Source organism: Ochlerotatus camptorhynchus, unplaced genomic scaffold, assembly GCF_037179485.1.
Source record: "Ochlerotatus camptorhynchus isolate MF236.1 unplaced genomic scaffold, CSIRO-AGI_Acam_v1.1 ptg000319l, whole genome shotgun sequence".
In the NCBI taxonomy this organism is placed as follows: domain Eukaryota; kingdom Metazoa; phylum Arthropoda; class Insecta; order Diptera; family Culicidae; genus Ochlerotatus; species Ochlerotatus camptorhynchus.
The window spans coordinates 1903089-1922915 of NW_027040807.1; the positions used below are offsets into that span (position 1 = coordinate 1903089).

The following is a 19827-nucleotide window of genomic DNA, read 5'->3' on the forward strand; positions in this document are numbered from 1 at the left end:
TTGCTGCAATCCACAAGGAAAACCTGCATGCTGGCCCCAGTAGTGTAATTTCTGCCCTCAGAGAACGCTATTGGATATTAAATGCAAAGTCAACTGTACGCAAGGTCACCAGAAGTTGTATCACGTGCTTCAAATCAAACCCAAGACTGGCTGGTCAATTCATGGGAGACCTGCCTGCTTATCGAGTCAACATGGCACCTACGTTCTTGAAAGTTGGGATCGACTTTGCTGGACCAATTTACATAAACAGGGTGTCGACTCAAAGTCGAAAACAAAATTCCCTGACTTTCCCTGACTTTCCAGTCGGTTTTCAGAAAAATTCCAGTCCACAAAACTACGTTATTTTAACCTAAGAAGCTACAACGTGATGAGCTTTATTATACCCAGTGCTGTGTTCCTAAAATTTGAGCTTAGTAGTCGCACCCAATATTGACCGGCGCCCTTAAAATATAAATCTGCCTAAAATAACGATGCATTCGCCCGCGACGTTGATGGCGTTGTTTCACATAGTGTTTTATCTAGTTTATATAGTACGTTGCAAAACATTTGCACTTTATCGAGCAGCACCGTACTCTACAGGTGGTTAAGTCCCTTTACCCTTTCTTCTTGAAATTATGATTAGTTCGATTATGAAAGTTCCGTCAACATTTTCCCAGTACTATCATTTGTGTTTTCTAATTTATCTCACTTTCTCACTTTCTAATTTATTCTTGACTTTCTCCTAATTTCAGGAAAAACCTTGAACAATTTCTAGAATTTTCCTAAACATTCGTGGGCAAAGCAAAATTTCCAAAACTATCAGTATGTTATCAAATCAAAACCTCCGCAGTAAGAAGCCCTTACTGCACTAACTGCGCAAAGGCGCAACGAACTTGAGGCACTCGGTCCCCCTTCTTAAGTTACAAGTACTAGGCCAATTAAGGGGAAGATTATGGATATGATGATAGTTAAAATCAAAAAAAACAAAAAATAAAGATACATAAATATGGATTCGTTTTATGCGTTTTACTCAGAACACCTCTGGCGTTTTACAAATCATGACCATCAATCGTCGCTACGCAAATCTTTGAAATAAGAACCAGAGATGTTTGTGTTGTTACAACTGATGTTACCTTTGGAAACCTTATTAGGCAATACATTTACTGTTTCAGTGCCACGTTTTCACGTTTATAACAGATTTTTGCTTTAAACGTTCCCAGGAACTCGTGACATTACTGCTGAAAGTATTAAATCAGTCCAGAAAATTTAACATTTTCGGAAGCGATTAAGCGATTCAACATTTTCCCTACTGAACTCAAGCTTTTCTGAAGTTATTAAATATGCTATGAGCTGAATACACGAATCCAGTGCTTCCAATTTTTCCGAAGTGATTTAAAACTTTTGTAAAGTTCAGTACTGTTTGAAGTTATTCTGTTGGCTGCTATTTTTTCTGAAATGGTCCAGTACTTGCCAAAGTGATCTTAATCTTTTTTCAAGTTATTCAGTACTTTCTGAAGGGATACTTAACTTTCCTAATGGAATGTAATGTCAGTATAGACAGATCTCGTTTTTGGAAACGTAACTACAGTGCACTCTCTACGACTCGAGGTACCTATAGAATTATCAAGTTATAGAATAACAATCTCATACAAATTCGCTATCTCAGTAGCCATGACACTCATTTTTATGATGGTTATATAACTGGATATCGAGTAACTGGTCATCGAGTTGTGGAGAGTTGGCTGTTCTTCATCTATGTTGCCAAAGTCGAGATCTTTTTCGATGTGTCACAATTGAGTAGCTTAGCGATAGTAATCAATACTTCCTGAAGTAAATCCTGCTGAGAAACTGTTGAAAAATTCCTGGAAGTGAGGAGGATCTCTCGGTTTTTGACGGTCTAATTGACATACATTATGAAGCGGCTGGCACTGTTATTGCCTATCGTAAAGTATGAGATCAGCAGTTTTTACACATTGCAGATGCATGCTCGTCCAACGCATCGTTTTTTGCTTCTCTGACAGGTGATCTGGTAATAACGGAGTAGCAACCGCGAGCGGATTTTTTTTTCTTTATTTAAGAGGTTTTCAGCCTAAAGGCTGGTTCGCCTCTGAGAACCGCGAGCGGTTAATCATTCTCATGCTCAATTATGTCTGTACTATTTGAAGTGATTCAGTACTTTCTGAAGTTTTTCTGCAGTAATTCAGCACTTTTCAAACTGATTCAGAGATTTTCTATCGCTTTTCAGTACTTTCAGAAGAGATTTTGAACTTTTTTTTAATGATTCTGTGATGCCCAAAGTTATTCCGATTTTTCTGAAGTGACTAAATATTTTCTGAAGGGATTCCAAACTTTTCTGAAGTTATTACAAAATGATCTCAGCTCTTGAAGAAGTGATTGCAAACTTGAGAGAATTGATAAAGTACTTTCCGAAGTTTTGTGAAGATGTTCAGTTCTTTCCGGATTTTTTTTTAGTTTTTACCGAGGGGGGCGACACATCCAAATCTCAAGTTTAGATGGTCAACAAATCTCACACTAGCGAATCAATCTTCGAACAATCTTTTTTCATTTGTCGCATCTACTTGCATCGCTCATCATTTTTTTGCAGGAAATCTTCAGAATCGTCATCAATCTTTTTTCTATCTACTCAGCGTGCGCGCAGCTAGCCACAGCAAAACACAATCTTTTTTGCATCGTAAATAGAGTCGTTCCCCTCGGTTTTTACGAAAGCGATTACAAACTTTCTGGAAAGATTAAATACTATCCAAAGGGATTCAGAAATTTTCTTCAGTCACTCAATACCATCCGAAGAATTTCAAAGTTTTTTTCTGAAGTGATTAATTATCCAAGTAACATTGAAAGTTTTATTGAGGTTTTAAAGCACTCTACAAGTCTAAATCATGGTCTACAGTACCCTCATAAAACCCAAATTGTTACTTGGGTACTTTCAGAATTGATTTCAAACTGTTCAAAAGTGATTCAATTCTTCCTGAAGCGATTCAGTACTTTCGGAAGTGATTACAAACTATCTGGAATTATTCTGTACTTTTCGGAGCGATTCCAAACAGTTCTGAAGTGATTCAGTACTTTCTGAAATCATTTAGTGCTTTGCAAAGTGATTATGAACATTCTGAAGCGATGCAGTATTTCCGACGTGAGGCTGAACGTTTCTGAAATGATTCTGTGCATTCCTAGCTAATTTAATCATTTTCGAAGTTATTCGGTTCTTGCGGAAATGATTACAAACTTTCTGGAATGATTCAGTACTTTCCAATGTGAATCCGAAATTTTCTGAAGTGATTCAATACTATCCCAAGAGATTCCGAGCTTAAAGTGGTTCAACACTTTCCGAAGTGATTCAGTGCTTTCTGAAATAATTCAGTACTTTCCGAAGTGATCATGAACTTTTCCAAAGTGATTCCGAACATTACTGAAGATATTCGGTGTTTTCCGAAGTGATTCCGAACATTTCTCAAGTGATTCAATTATTTTCAAAGTGAACTTTTCGCAATGATTCAGTGCTTTCCAAAGTTGATTTCGAATATTTATTAAGTGTTTTGGGTCTTTTCTGAAGTTATTCAGTACTTTGTGAAATGATTCTCAACATTTATGAAGTGATTCAAGGCTTTCTGAAGTGATTCAAGACTTTCTGAAGTGATTCCACACTGTTCTAAATCGATACAGTACGTTCAGAAGTGATTTAGAATATTTCTAAAGTGATACAATACATTCCTAAATGATTCAGTAGTTTCCGAATTGATTGAAAACATTTCTGAAGTGATTTAGCACTTCCGAAGTAAGTTCAAACTTTTCTGAAATGATTCAGTACTTTCTGAAGTGATTTTGAACTTTTCATTAGTTATTCAGTACGCTCTGAAATGATTCAGTACTTTCTGAAGAGATTCCGTATTTTTATGAAGTGATTCAATTATTTCCTTAAGTGATTCAGTAATTTTTTAAGTGATTCCGAACTATCCTCAAGTGATTCAGTACTTTCTGAAGTTATGTCGATCTTGTTTATATGATTTCAAACTATTCTCCCATACCTCACCGTGAAAGAATTCCATCACCGTCATGTCAAAATTTCTATCTTACGCCACTAAGTAGCGCCAACTTTTGTACGCCAATCAGGATTTGCACCGTTAGTGGTTAACCTCAATTAGATGAACTTTTGGACAGTTCAGCGATATTATTTAACTTTTTTCCCTCGATCATGGACACACAGCCCGAGCAAAGTCTGAGATCAAATTGCAATCTAAATTTGATGTTGTGATTTCGCTGATAATGATAACTCAGGTTGCTGTCGTTTTGGTCGTTTTAACGGTTAAAATATCAAAATTGATAGCAAACATATCTTCCTGTGACATCAAATTGAAAATTATTTCTGCTATCAGTGAGAGCAAACTGAATACTCAATTTGATATCAATTTTTCATGTTGATAACAAAACAAGTATTCAATTTGATGTTATGCTAAGGCAATGAAGTCAAACCCGCAACAACATATTTTTGTACAGCAAAATGAAAACAAAATTTATCAATTGCATAAACTGAAATTAAATTAGGATTTCAGTTTGATGTTGATATCAAAACTGGATTTCAATATGCTTTCATTTTGATGCTGGACTGATGCTGATGCTATTTTTTTTTTCAAAAAGATATTCTGCATTATTACCTAAAAACCTCTCTCTGCATTGGCGTTGCCATGCGATAAGGTACATCTTTGAAGATATTCTGGATACCACGCAAATATTTGAAAACATCCCAACTGATACTGCAAACACTATCCTTGAATGCATTATGCAAAATATACAGCCCACAGCTTCCCAGATCTATCAGCTTCTCGCCACCTTTTTGTACCTCTTGCTTCAATTCACATTGGGCCCATCCATGGACACTTGCAGCAACTTGTTCGAAGAGATACCGGCAAGGGCGTCCATAAACGCAGCGAGTAGATCTGATGCCCGGGATCTTCCCAAAAACGTTGACGTCATGCACTGATAAAATTTCAAAGATTGTTTTATGTGTCCCACACATAATTTTTAGCAATGTGATCAACATTATTTTTTTCCCTGACCTACACTAAAATTCCCTGACATTCCCTGACTTTCCAGATCATAAATAGAATTCCCTGACATTCCCTGACTTTCCAGGTTTTTCCAGGTAGTCGACACCCTGATAAAGCAAACCGCTAGGAAGGCAGTTCCAGTGAAAGGCTACATCTGTGTATTTGTCTGTATGGTAACGAAGGCAATACATCTCGAAGCAGTGGAGAACTTGTCAACCGACGCATTTTTGGCCGCACTACAGCGATTCGTCTCCAGAAGAGGAGTTCCGGAAGAGGTGTATAGTGACAATGGAACCAATTTCATGGGCGCAAAATCGGAGCTTCGTGAGCTATACCAACTCTTCAAGTCGGACATCACTGACGGAAAGCTATCAGAATATTGCCAAGTTAAGGAGATAAAATGGACCACAATACCCCCGAGCGCACCTCATTTTGGAGGGTTATGGGAGGCCAGCGTTAAAAGCGTGAAAACTGTTCTGAAGAAAGTGTATCAGTCTGCCTCCTTGACAATTATGGAATTTGCGACTTTACTTTGCCAAATCGAGGCCATTCTGAACTCGAGACCTCTTTTTGCGCACTCCCCTGACCCCAATGACCCACAAGTTTTGACCCCTGGCCATTTAATGATCGATAGACCTTTAACTGCAATCCCCGAGCCTTCTCTTAACGATATACCTATCAATCGACTATCAAAATGGCAACATATTCAACTGCTTCGACAGCATTTTTGGCAACGCTGGTCGAAAGAATATTTGGTAGAGCTTCAAAAACGGTCCAAATGGACGAAGAAGCATATTAATGTGGTCCCTGATACAATTGTACTACTAAAGGAAGAAAACGTACCTCCACAACAGTGGAAAGTAGGTAAAATCGTTAACACCTACCCTGGTCCAGATGGCCTCACTCGTGTCGTGGATGTTCGAGTGGGGAATAGCATCTTCAAACGTCCGGTTCATAAGCTAGCACCATTGCCAATGATGGAGGAAGTTCCGGTAAGCATTCCAGATGAACAACATGCTGTATCAACAGTATTACTTTCTTCGCGGTGGCAGTATGTTCAGTCCGCAACGCAACGAACTGAATAAGGAGAAGATTTGCAGCACTAGCCACGCCTTGATAACGAACATCACCAGCAGCTCGATGACGAGAGAGCAAACAACGACAACAAGCGAGGTATAAAAAAGACGGCTACCTGTCCGTTTTTTCAGTTGTGTGACGACCACCCGAGCAAGCAGTAGCAACATAGGAACAGAATAGGAAAGAAGAAGGTGAGCCGAGAACGGCTGAAGAAAAACGCTTGTATCAAGAAGAAGACAATATAAGATGGAGTGAAAATTAAAGTGTGTGTGTGCTCCTTTGTCTCCAGCCGAAAGTCCCTCGTTCCACCAAGCTGTAAAGTTTGTGTGCAGCCCTTTTCAGGGCTATGAAAGAGTTGTTAGAACATTCGCATTGATTGGTTGGTAGCTGACTGCAATTAAGGCAGTTCCTGGTTGATTGGGAATCAACAACGCTTGGTTAGATTCCACTTGGGGAATCAGCAACGCTTCGCTCCGCTGCATGAAGGCAGCTTTGGTTTGACAACAGTTTTACAGTCCACTGCAATACGACGCAACAGCTGTGTTGCGTACTTTTAGTGTAAAAATTCAATGGTGTTGATTCAAAAGTTAAGATTTACCTACTCTTTGCATGTCTATAGTAAACTATGGTTCTACTCTATCAATTACTTCAAAGAAAACCTAATTTCAACAAATGAGTGAAAAATTGTTAACAAATCAGCAGTTGGTGTGTAAAACTGTGCATGCCAAGCATGCACGTGGGCATGATTAAATTTTTGGGTGAATGAAAAATCTTATCATAATAATATCATAAAACTCTTCGGAGAAATAAATTTTCAGCAGCATTTTTTTTTTCTCGCCTTGCTGTTTTTACAGATGGGACTGATATGCTGTTATGGGCAGTACAGACTTTTAAGCGGCATTGTATAAGTGTATATATCTATATCTTTTCCGATACCATGGAGTCAACAAAAAGTGAAAGAAGAGCTGCAACATCGAGCACATGCGGTACGACAATGGAGTGATGCTCGTTAAGAAAATACCCGGAGACACTGTCCATTTTCCGCACTGGTGTTACGGTTGTATATGACGCACCTAGGAACTCAAGATCATCATACAAAGAGAATGGACGTCGAAATATCGTAGAACACATCAGAAATAGCATGCACAGCAAAACATAAGGAATTTTACATGACATGTAAACCATAACGAATCATCTTCAAACAAGTTTATACAGATTGTGCACATCATTTACGTTTCAATCGTGCCCTTAGGAACGAACTAGGAACATAGTAGTTTCACAGAGATTATACACAACATTAACGTTTCAAATTCATGTGTATAAGATGTTCTCGGTTCTCCAAATTGTCCAGGAGTTCAGATTATTTGATATACTGGATCAACCCTGCACGACATGCTCTGCGGCGACACCTAGTTAAACATGTTCGTAGAGTTTTTGCGCATAACTTATAATCTATTTTGATGTTTATAAGATGCACATGGTTCTCCAATTTATCCTGAAGTTCAGATTAAATGAACTACCAGATCAACCATAACTGATACAAGACCTTTATTTAAGAAACAACTCCAAATAGGTTCATAGAAATTATAAGTGATGTACAAAAACTCTATAAACTTGTTTGGACATGTGTCGTCACTGAGGACTTCATGCAGACCTTGAGTGATCCAGTAGATCAAATAGTAGGACAATTTAGAGAACCTAGACCACCTTATGTACATGGAATTAAATCGTAAATGATGCGGACAATGTATATGAACCTGTTTGGAGTTGTTTCGTAACTAAGAGCAATGTATCAGTATTTGTTAATCTGGTAGATCATTTGATTGGAACTCCAGGATAATTTGAAGATTGTTGAGGTATATAGGATTATAAATTATGCACAAAAACTCTATGAACATGTTTGGGTAGGTGAGGACATCGCACAGGCCTTGGTTAATCCAGTAGATGCAATAGGCTGAATTCCGTGACAATTAGGAGAGCCTAGAATATCTTATACACATGGAATTAAATCTTAAATTATGTGCATAATTTCTATGAACCTGTTTGAAGTTGTTTCGGAATTAAGGGTATAGCATCAGTCATTGATATGACTTCTGCGACAGCTTCAATATGACAATTCTTAACAATGCAGAAGTAACACGTTTGGCTGGCCCATCCTCGAATGGAAGTAGATTAGACCTCACACTTTGCTCTAACTCATTATCGCTGGATTGCACGTGGAATGTGATCCAAGATCTTCACGGTAGTGACCGCTTTCCGATCAAAGTTTCAGTTGCCAGTGGGTTCAATCCGGTCTTCAAACAACGAGAGCGAGGAGTGATCGGATAGTTGGATTCTCAAGTTCGTGCGAAAAGTATGTCCTGATTCTGTGCCGGCACAGATGATTCCTCGCGAAACTGTAGGGGAACAGTTTAAAGAGACGTTAATAGACGTATCCTCGCGAAACGACGTATTCGGTAGACGAGATCAGCCAGCCTTTTTCAATGCTGGAGCTATCACTCGCGCTCCTTTCGTGTGGCAATTCGGCTCCGGGGGCTGATAGAATCAAGTTCAACTTGTTGAAGGACCTCCCAGACGTCGCTAAGAGGCGCATGTTGAACTTATTTTGTCAGTTCATGGAGCTTAATATTGTTCCGGATGATTGTAGGCGGGTGAGAGTTATTGCCATTAAAAAGCCTGGAAAACCCGCGTCAGATCACATCTCGTATCGTCCCATCGCGATGTTATCGTACATTCGAAAATTGTTGGAGAAAATGATCCTTTTTCGCTTGAACAAATGGGTTGAGATGAACCACCTACTCTCAGATACTCAATTTGGATTCTGTAGGGGCAAGGGAACGAACGACTGTCTCGCGTTGCTTTCCACAGAAATTCAGTTGGCTTCTGTTTTCTTTGATATTAAGGGGGCTTTTGATTCAGTATCGGTTGAAGTCCTTTCAGACAAACTCCACGCTTGTGGCCTTTAATTAATAACTTTTTGTCAATTTGCTGTCAGAGAAACATATGAGCTTTTCTCATGGAAACACCACAGCTTCACGATTTAGCTACATGGGTCTCCCCCAGCGCTCATGTTTAAGCCCCCTTTTGTATAATTTCTACGTCAGAGAAATTGACAATTGTCTAAGTGACAACTGCACGTTGAGACAACTTGCAGATGACGGAGTAGTGTCTATGACAGGGCCCAAAGGGGTCGACCTGCAAGGACCCTTACAGGATACCTTAGATAATTTGTCTACTTGGGCTATCGAGCTAGGTATCGAATTCTCCTCGGAGAAAACTGAGTTGGTTGTTTTTTTTCTAGGAAGCATAGCCCAGCACAACCAAAGCTTCAAATTTTGGGTAAACCGATCACTCATTCTATGTCGTTCAAATACCTTGGGGTCTGGTTCGATTCTAAATGCACCTGGAGATCCCACATTGGGTATCTGAGACGAAAATGCCAACAAAGGATCAATTTTCTCCGTACAATTACCGGAACGTGGTGGAGAGCCCATCCGCAAGATCTTCTAACGTTGTACCGGACAACGATTCTATCGGTTTTAGAGTACGGTAGTTTTTGCTTCCAGTCGGTGGCTAAAACGCACATCATCAAACTGGAACGGATCCAGTATCGTTGTCTTCGTATCGCGTTAGGATGCATGCACTCGACTTATACAATGAGTCTTGAAGTGTTGGCGGGCATGTTGCCACTCTCTGATCGGTTTTCGGAATTGTCCCTCAGGCTCCTCACCCGTTGTGAAGTTATGAACCCACTGGTAATCGAAAACTTTGAGAAGCTTCTTGAGCTAAACCCTAAACTCGTTTTATGTCATTGTACTACGTGTACATAACACAGGATGTCAGCCCTTCACAGCATAATCCTCATCGTGTATGCTTCTCCGTCTTCGGCAATTCAGTTAGTTTTGATTTTTCTATGACGTAAGAGATTCGCGGAATCCCAGAACATCATCATTCCATGATTGTTCCGTCAATTTATGTTGCAAACTTTGGCCAAATTGATTCCGCAAGATCGTTCTTCACAGATGGATCATTAATAGAGGCGTCCGCTGGTTTTGGTACTTATAACGAATTTCATAGCGCCCCTCGAACGCTTCAAGCTCCTTGTTCCGTATATATGTTGCTAAGCTGGCGGCAATACATTATACGCTAGAAACTATCGCATCACTCGCACCTGATCACTACTTTATTTTTACGGATAGTCTCAGCTTTTAAGTGTGTTATCTTTAAGATCTTTTGTTATCACCTTTGCATGGGTCCCATCTCATTGCTCGATTCCGGGCAATGAGAAGGCGGACTCGCTTGCAAAGGTGGACGCTATGGAAGACGATATTTACGATCGACAAATCTCGCGTAACATTTGAATAGGGCCTATGATCAAAATGTAAACAAACCGATTTTTGATACCATTCTGTAGCACTGGTAATTAGCTACCAGTCGTATAGGAATGTTCCGCATTATCGATAAAAATCATTAAAAATAACTTGATTTTAAAAACGGCCAATCCACAAAATTTTTCCAATCATTCATGCTAAAACGGCCTAACCTCGGGCCTAACATATATTTTTTTCGTTCGATGAGGTTCCATTCATAAGCCTAGCGACGTAGAAGGGCCGATGATTGAAAAATTTCAAATCAAAGCTAGGCCCTACTGCTTGAGGCAGGGCCGATGATTTATTTGACGTTAAGAAAAGGCTTAGCAAAGGGCCTACAATTTATGATGACAAGCACAACGGCTTAACAAAAAGGGCCTAACCATTTAAAGATTCACAAAAAGGCTGTTATGTGATATTAAATTTTTATCGATTTTCATGTATTTTTGAAAACGTTTCGCATGTTTTGGATGTTGTGTACTGAGATATAGTTACTATTGTTATTGTGAACAATATAGATGCCTAAAATACTTCAATTTATTTATATAGGAATTAAATACTGGCGGAAAAATTTACAATTCATTTTCTGGATTGTTTACATTTTGGACATAGGCCCTTTCCAAATGTTACGCGAGAAATCGCCTACAACGAATTTTTCTTCATTTATCGTCAACAGTCACTCGCCAGCTGGCAACATAAATGAAGCGAAGGAAGTTTGGGACGATGGCTATATTCGATCATCCCTAAGGTGTCGAAGAGTCCTTGGTTCAAGGGGTTGGATGTGGGTCGAGACCTCATTCGTATGATGTTACCAGTGTTACTCGTTAAACGCTCACTTGTTCCGTGTTACACTGATCTCTGTGAATGTAAACAAGGTTACCAGGACGCAGATCACATTATTTGGTCATGTGCTGAGCATCGTGGAATCAGATCTGTACGATTCCCTTCGGGCTCGAGGTAGACAACCTAATGTTCCAGTTCGGGATATTTTGGCTACACGCGATCTGGATTTTAAGCAACTCATAGGGGAAATGCAGGTAATGTCGGCCTAAGTGTCCCTAATTTGGGCCCATACATAAATTCAGCAATCGACTAAATTTTTAATAGCAACCAAAAATATCCATTAGTAACGTCCCAATAACGCGTTCATCTAAATAAAATTGATAAACAGCAGATTTTTAGCGATGGGCCCAATCTTAGATCCATAGGCCAACATTAGAGACATTTCCCCTATATGTTTTTATTAAGAATATTAACCATAGATTGTTAGTTTGATTAACCTTGTGTTTAGTTTGTATTTTGTATATGTGTGTGTGTGTGTTTTTTTTTGTATATTTGTTTCTGTAATAATTGTATAATTACAAGTTCATGTTTGAGGAATAATGAAATATTTGTATCGTAAATCATAACTCAAACCTCCTTCTCCTTCTCCCCATCCATAAAACTGTAAATCTCTACTAACCTTGAGACGACCGCGAGTATTCGGTTCAATTTCTTTAACTTTAGATTTAAGACATTATTTATGTATAACGCAAATGATAACTTGGCTCTGTGAAGTATGTTCGATTGAGCCTGTACAAATAAATTAATTCCTTCTTCTTCGCATTTCAAGCTCTCAACATAGTGTTCTAGATGCACTTCCACAGTTATTAATTTAGAGCTCCAGAACAGAGCTTATTTAACTCCTGAACAATTTGGAGTACTTAGAACATGTTGCAACGAAGCAAATTCATCTGGAATTGTCAAATTGGGTTGAATTAACATGACGAACGAATTCCAAGGCAATTTCGGAACAATATATTGAGAAACCTTCGTTGAATTTCAGTAACAAGAAAAGCCTATGGAAAAAAATTCTGAATTTTAATTATCGCGTAAAATTTTCCCTCGTTTAATTTTGAGCTATAGTAGGCACAACGAAATCGTTTTCAAGCTTGCATACAATATTGCTAATTTATGCGATATTGCGCTAATTTTACATGAAATATCGTGTAAATTTACGTCAAATCAAGCGTTAATTTTTGTAGATAATTCTGATAAAACTTTCAATAAATTTCTGAGGTAAACTATCAGAAATTCTGAAGAGAAATTCTTTCAACTCTATGACATGACTTCAAGGTTTAAAACTTACAAAGTTATTCAAACTACCAGACATCGGACATCGAAAAACTTTTGAAATGGTGAAGCTAACATAAATCAAGTGCCTGAGTCTGAGGCATGGATTTTTCTAGGATTATCCCTGGAATTATTTAGAAAAAATATCATGATCTTGGACTTGGCTAATTTATGAAACTCTGAGACATTGCTAATTTGTTTCGATCTCAGAGTTCATTTTTGGTATCTTGTACTAAGGCAAAGTTAAGAATTGCGAGCTTGAAGAAATATTTAAGATATCAGATTTAGAACTTTCATTAACAGAATTCGAATATCTAATTGTTTTCAGAATTACTCTAACATAAATTTGAAGATTTTCTTTATTTTTCCGTAGAAATTGTCGTTACAACAATCCACAAAACTTTCTGTAGAATAATCTAACAAAATTTTGGAACCCCTCCCTAAGTAAATCTTCGATTATTCAATGATTCTTCTATTCTTACTGCTTACTTAGTTTTTTTTTTCGATAATTCTATTTAAAATGTTAACTCTACTTCTATACAATTTATCTCAGAAATGTTTTGAAATTCGACTCAGAATTATCACTGAGTTCTCCTCTGAATTCTTCTGAAAAGTCACTAGGAAATCCCTCAGAACGATTTAGCAATTGTTCTCCGAATGACTTTAGATCCTCCTTGGAATTCCTTTGAAACTCTTTTCAGAGACAATTTGGAAATGTCCCCTAACCCTCTTATCGGTTTTTTTTTCTCGGAATTCAATTAGATCTATCTTTAGAATTCAGCTGGAATTATCCTCCCTTCGAATTCTAACTCCATTTTTTTTTTAACTGTGCTTAGAATTGGAGTTCTTATGGGTTTTTCCATGGAATTATCATTTAATATTCTTTTTCGAACTTATTAAGACTCATTAGAATTGGAGCTGGAATCCTCCGTCAAGGAATTCTTTCCAGAACTACTTAAAAATTATACTCAGTACTCTCATTAAAATTTGTCTGGGGCTCTTCTTACAATTACCTTAGAATTATTCCAACAATTAATCATATTATTGAGCAGTTTTGGGACGATCTTCTACCAGCGATTTTATGGAAATGAAGCAATAAACTTTAGATTTTTCAAGCTTAGCAGAAATAATTCCCTATTTTCTCGAGGTTCTAAAAGAAAAAATATCAAAATATTGTTCCACGATAAAGTTCGAGTTGTAGGGAACGTCATTTTAAACTGCTCGAATGATATGCATGAGCATGAGCATGAGCATAAGCATAATTGACCGCCCACGGTTGCTACTCTGTTATTGCCAGACCAGCTGTAATTAAACAGAGAACCGATAGACGATGCTTGGGACTAGCAATCATCCTCAATGTGTAAAAACTGGTGATCTCTAATTAGGCAATACCAGCGCCAGCCGCGCCTGAGCGCAGGTCAAGAAAGGAATGGGTAAGAATGTGTTGACGTGACACTCGCTTTGATGGAAGCCAAGGAGTCCTCTGCACTTCCACGAGGAATCACAGGGAGGTTGGGTAAGAGGGTTGGGTTTGCAGCAGGGTTCGTTTTGGTAAACGATATGCTGAATTGATGTCCTAACTATCGTATAACGCGAAGGAGCTTGGGATTGAACCCACGGTCTTCTGCTCAGTAAGCAAAAACGTTTGTTACTAGGCAAACGAGCTCCTTTTTAATCATCGAGTTGCTGAGTTATTACCATGTAGTCATATTAACAAATAAAACGATTGACGAATCTTGATGTGGATGGGCTTGAGATTAGACTCAGGATGTTCTGCTCAGTAAGCAAAAACGGTTGCTCTAAGGCCACCGAGCCCCTCATATTACATCATACCGTTACTCAAGTTGTTATAACTATTCAAACCCGGCACCGACGACAACGAAAGGTTTAGCAAAATACACGATAAACAAGCGATCTTACCATACATTTTTAATATGAAAGGACCTGGGACCGCGTTTTGTTGCTCAGTAAGCAAGCCACTGCAACCGACGATCTTTCCTATTTTTAAACTGCTCGAATGATATGATTCATTAACCCCTTCATTCGAGCAGTTCAAAATGACGTTCACTACCACTCGAACTTCAAAATAAATCAATATTTTTCGTCTAGAAAAGTAGCCAAAATTTGTGACTTTCATAAAAAATAGTAACAGTAATAGTAAGTTTTCTGAAAGCGCTGGTAGAAAATCACGTCAAAACAGCTTGACAAAATGGTATTTGTTTTTGTATTTCTTTCTCTGCTCTAATCAGATCAGAATTCCCTTCAAGCTCCTGCCAGAACTAACTTGCAATGTTATCCCTGGAATTCCTTCAAAATTATCTACAATTTTGTATTGGTATCAAATAGACAGAATTGTTAAAATACAGGCCAGTTAAAGAGTCTTGAAAAATTTTCCAAGGACCAGATTAATATTTTTATCTGTTTCCGGAGAGAAGATGATGAACATTTTATTTTTACCCGATTCACGGTCTTTTCTCTTTTTTTCGGTGAATTCGAATTCCCAGCTTTTTTCCAGTCCGATCTCATGCTACGTTGGAAAAACTAAAATTCACGCAAACTAAGAACTGCCCTTAATAAAACAAAAAAAAAACTTTAAATTTCCGTTGTATATGAATAGCAAAATGACTGCAGTTCGCACAAATTATGACATCATTACTGGTGATACACTATTTACCATCACGTTCATCGTTACTCTCCCCCTATACCATAAGTGACACTCGTTGACAATTAAAAACTCTTAACTTCGGGCAGGTACACGGCACGGTGGAGCTACAAAGCAACGTACCTACATCATGAGAGATAAGTGCATATAGACGACATGATGGTGATGGTACACCCACTCTATGCACAGAGCATAATTAATGCATGTTCAGATCTTCATACGCAAACAACTTCGGTAGGGTTGTGCGCAATGGAAATTTCAATAAATCATGCAAGTCGGAATACTTGTTTGCGATTTGCTAAGGGGCTGTCCATAAACTACGTAGACAGTTTAGGGGGGGGGGAGTAATTATCGACGGCCCATAAAAATTACAAAAAAAAATGTATGGACAATTCAGGCATAACATTTGATAACGGCACAAAAGGATTTGTAAACAAACTTTCTAAGGCCCTTTACACGCGAACCAAAGTACGCCCACGCAAACCAACAACATCATCGGATAGGGGCAACTATCAGGGGGGGGTCAAGAATCCAAAAAAAACTGTCTACGTAGTTAATGAACAGCCCCTAACGTATCATCAGAGAATTTCAACATGATCAAGAAAAAATACACTTACCTTCTCGCTGTCGGTGGTGTTGCCAGAACCGAAGCTTGCCAGCGAGCTTCCGTCCTGGTCATTATCGTTAAGCGTATCGTCGATGTCCTTCGACAGTCGTTGGCCAAGCGGCTTGGAGCTGACCTTGGCCGGAGATTTCAGCAGCGAGAAAGAGGTACCAGAGAAATACGTCTCCTGTATCACTTCCCGTAGCCGTTTCACCCACATTTGTTTGGTTTCGAGGCTGGTGGCTTTGAGCACTATCCGATAATCAGACAACATCGGCGCTCGGCCGGTCCATATGGCAAACTTGCACTCGTCACCTTCAATGTGCTCGGTAACACCGAAATCTGCGGAACGAGAGAGAAAATAAAAATAAAATCATTAGTAATGCTGAGGAACTTTTCTGCCTTTCTCGTACATCACTGGATGTACCCTAAGACAAGACAGGACATCTGGCATCTTTATATTCTTCTTCGCAGATTCTTCATTGACTCCTCAGTCCCTGTTGAAAATTATCCGTGCTTAAACAATACGAACAGTTCTAGCAGTAGTACACATATAAAACAAACAAAAAATTTAAACTTTAAAATCAACCAATTAGCGACTGGAAACTGGATCCAAATTCATACCCCGGTTGTCTCCCACTAGGATGTACTTACATATACTAAAGATTGTACTCGAAAAAAAAATGCAAAACATTCTTTTGTGTATAACTTTTTATTGTATGGGTAAAAATTGATGAAATTTTAAGTAAAACTAGTTTAGAGTGTAAGTTTTACATGTGCAAAATTGTTACAATCTGTCAAGTGGTTATCGAGATGGCTTCCAAGCTAAAAGTGTTTCGACAGGGAGTGGTCGTGGAAAATCCAGGCCAGTCCCACAGGTGGATCGCGAAACAGTTTGGAATCGACAATTCAACCGTGTCCCGTGTGTTAAAATCGTTCAAGGAGACCAAGATGACCTAGCGACTAGCTGGCAGCGGAAGAAACGCGAAGAAACCATCCCCGTGAACGCAAGGAAGGTGAGGGATTACTTCAAGCGCGTGGCCAAGAAGGTTAATTCTTCTGTTTGGTTCGTCCAGCAGACAATGAAGCGGACCGGACTTCATGTCTTCAAGGAAGGAACCGATAAACAGAATACGGTAACCAAATCCCGCGCCAGGAAGCTGTACCGCGAATGATTGGTGCAGCCGAAATGCATCGTAATGGACGACGAGACGCCAAGCGGATCCCCGGCCTGGAGTTTTTTGTCGGCAAGTCCCGCCTGGATCTTCCGGAGAAGTTCCGACAAATTTGCTCAAGAAGTACTTAGTGTGGCAGGCGATCTGTGGGTGCGGCCGTACATAACGACCGGCACAATCAACAGCCAAATATATAAAGAAGAATGCCTCCAGAAGCGCCTGCTGTCCTTCCTCCGGTCCCACGAAGGTGACACTCTGTTTTGGCCGGATCTTGCATCGTGCCATTACGCGAAACCGGTAATGGAGTGGTACGAAGCCAACGATGTTGTTTTTGTGCCGAAGGAGGCAAATCCGCCAAATTCGCCAGAACTTCGCCCAATAAAAAATTCTGGGCGATTATGAATGGCAAGCTCCGGAAAACAGGGAAGGTCTTCAAAAACAAGGATGAGCATGAGTAACCTACGCTTTTCGAAAATTCTCCATACGAATGAGTAAAAGTGAGTAAGATTCGTTTTCTGTGTATAAACAGGCATTGATTAGCTTAAATATCAACACTACTCACCAGATGTCAGCAGCTTGCTCTTGTAGATGTACTTAACGGTACCGTTGGTATCTTTCACCTCCTTCGAGAACAGAATATACAGCTCGAACAGGAACACGTGCCGTTCGCGACCTTTCTTAATCAGAATCTGCTTGTTGTCCCACACTAGGAAGGAATCCTGCAGGACAACATCACCAAGATTATCAATAGGTATATCACATCCTTCCAGCAAATTCAAATGCATCACATCGTTAGCTTTCTTCGGTACGTTTAACATCACTTCGAGGCCGTCCTTGATTTCGCCTTGACCTTCGTCGCAGCACGATTGGAGATCTTTCAACAGGAGCTGATATTTGGTGATTCGTTGCACCGGCTTGATTAGGAAAGCCGGCAGCGAGTGTTCGAGTTTGTGTTTTCGTTGCACTTCATCGAAATAGGTTCCACCGTACTGAACCATGTAATCGTTGGATTGGGGTTTATTCTGACAGTAATACACGTACATATCAAACTTTGCCGCCCACGTTACGAAGCAATGGCCTACGTCTTCGGGCATAGTTTCATACTTTTCTAACTCTCTGAGGAATATTTTCTCATGGAATTGGTAAATATCTTCGATGTTACTAAATAGGATGTGTTCCTTGCCTAGAAGGTTAGGGGGCACATTGACGCCACTTTTCAGCTCATTCACAAACACGGTTATGCACGTTTCGAGATCTTTGACGTAGGTCCGCTCAGTTTGCAGCAGTTCAGCCATGATGAACTCCTTCTTTCGAGCGGACTTTCGTTTCTCCTCATTCATTTCTTTGGGAACGCCAACCGAACCAGGACCGGCCGCGGCTGCATTGAGTTTTGTTTCCAGCGAGGGGTCGGAATGGCGATACTCCAGCACTGAACTACCAGTTGTCATTGTGGAAGAGGCTGAGGAAATGCCGCTGGTGGACGATCCCGTCGAGACGGATGTCGTGGAGGATGAAATGGATTTACTGCTAAGGCAACTATTACTACCACTACTATTATTGTCATCTTGTTGCTGTATACCAGGTAGGCCAAGCGATTTTTCTAAATTAGTCCTATAGAGTTCCATTCTACTGCTAAAGTCCTTGTAGCGATTATCTACGGTCGCCACCCACTGTTTTATCGAACTGGCATGGGCATGCCCTTTCTCCACCAGGGAGTCAGCCAGTTGAATCAACAGTTTGACACGTTCCCGCGTCTCCTTTGCCGTTCCTTTGAACTCATTGTGCTCTCTCAGAAGCACTTCAGTCTCCTCTTTACTGCCACACAGTTTATTGTTCCTGGATGACAGATATGCCTCTCCAGTGTCATGGATCCATTCGATCGCCTGCTTGGCAGATCTTTCGAAGAGTACAAACTGTTGGCACTGGTCCAGTCGCTTCTTCCGCTGGGTCCAGTATTCGAGAACCTGCGTTTCCTGTGTTAGCAATTTATCCAGTATAGACTTAACCCGAGACTCACTATTTACAGTCGTCTTAATGTGATAGAATTGCAGCGACCGTGCCGCGTATTTAAGGAATGTTTCAGCCGTTCGTCGAGCCAAGGTACAAGCTTTCAGGAACGCTTCCTTCTGCTCTTGGTGTTTAGAAATTAGTTGCACTATTTGTTGACCTTTATCCGTCGATCCACCGCCGCCACACCAATCCTCCTCGCGGCGGTATTCCTTCTCCAAACTATCTAACACACTACACACTTGTTCGGCGGTTTTGAAAAAGTTTAACGAAGCCGTTACCAGCTTGTGGCGCTCCTCGGCGCAGGTGACTAGCTTTTGCCACTTCTTTGTGACTTCGTCCGCGATGTCCTTGATGCTTTGCGGATCGTAGTGGTTGGCATTCATCAGTGCATCGGCACGGTACTTTACTTGCACCGCAGACGTGTGGGTTCGTTCGATGGCAACCTAAAAATAGAAGTATGCAGGGATTATATTATTTAACATAGAAGCAAACACGACATATCCAGAAAACTGACCACTCTCACGCTAAGAGACAGACACACATTCGTCATCTACTGCTCAAAAATTATTGCTATTTTTTAGCTTTGCTCAAACGTAGCGCTACTGTATTCTGGATTCTGGTAGAGTTGTCAGTATTCTTGGTATGTTGTTTACAATAAACTAGGCACATACAACACAGAAACAATTCTACAAATTCTATTTTTTGCTTGGCATCGGGTCTATTCGGCGAGGTTCGCAAAGCTTCCGGCATATCACTAAGGGTTTGTTCCGAAGAC

General features: G+C 39.8%; 2 protein-coding genes across 4 annotated transcripts in view; one reads left to right on the top strand and one right to left on the bottom strand.

Moving 5' to 3' along the window:
- trio overlaps positions 1-19827 on the bottom strand; it is a 262794-nt gene that overhangs the window by 160939 nt on the left and 82028 nt on the right. For all 3 annotated transcript variants that reach the window (XM_065229671.1, XM_065229670.1, XM_065229669.1), the window contains exons 6-7: positions 17605-19495; positions 15881-16209 (exon numbers count right to left, since the gene is read on the bottom strand). In XM_065229671.1, the coding sequence (XP_065085743.1) occupies positions 15881-16209; positions 17605-19495 (2220 nt within the window). The remainder of the gene's footprint in view (positions 1-15880; positions 16210-17604; positions 19496-19827) is intronic.
- app (Palmitoyltransferase app) overlaps positions 8558-19827 on the top strand; it is a 183861-nt gene continuing 172591 nt past the window's right edge. The window contains exon 1 of the mRNA XM_065229684.1: positions 8558-8568. The gene's annotated coding sequence lies outside the window, so the exon portion shown is untranslated. The remainder of the gene's footprint in view (positions 8569-19827) is intronic.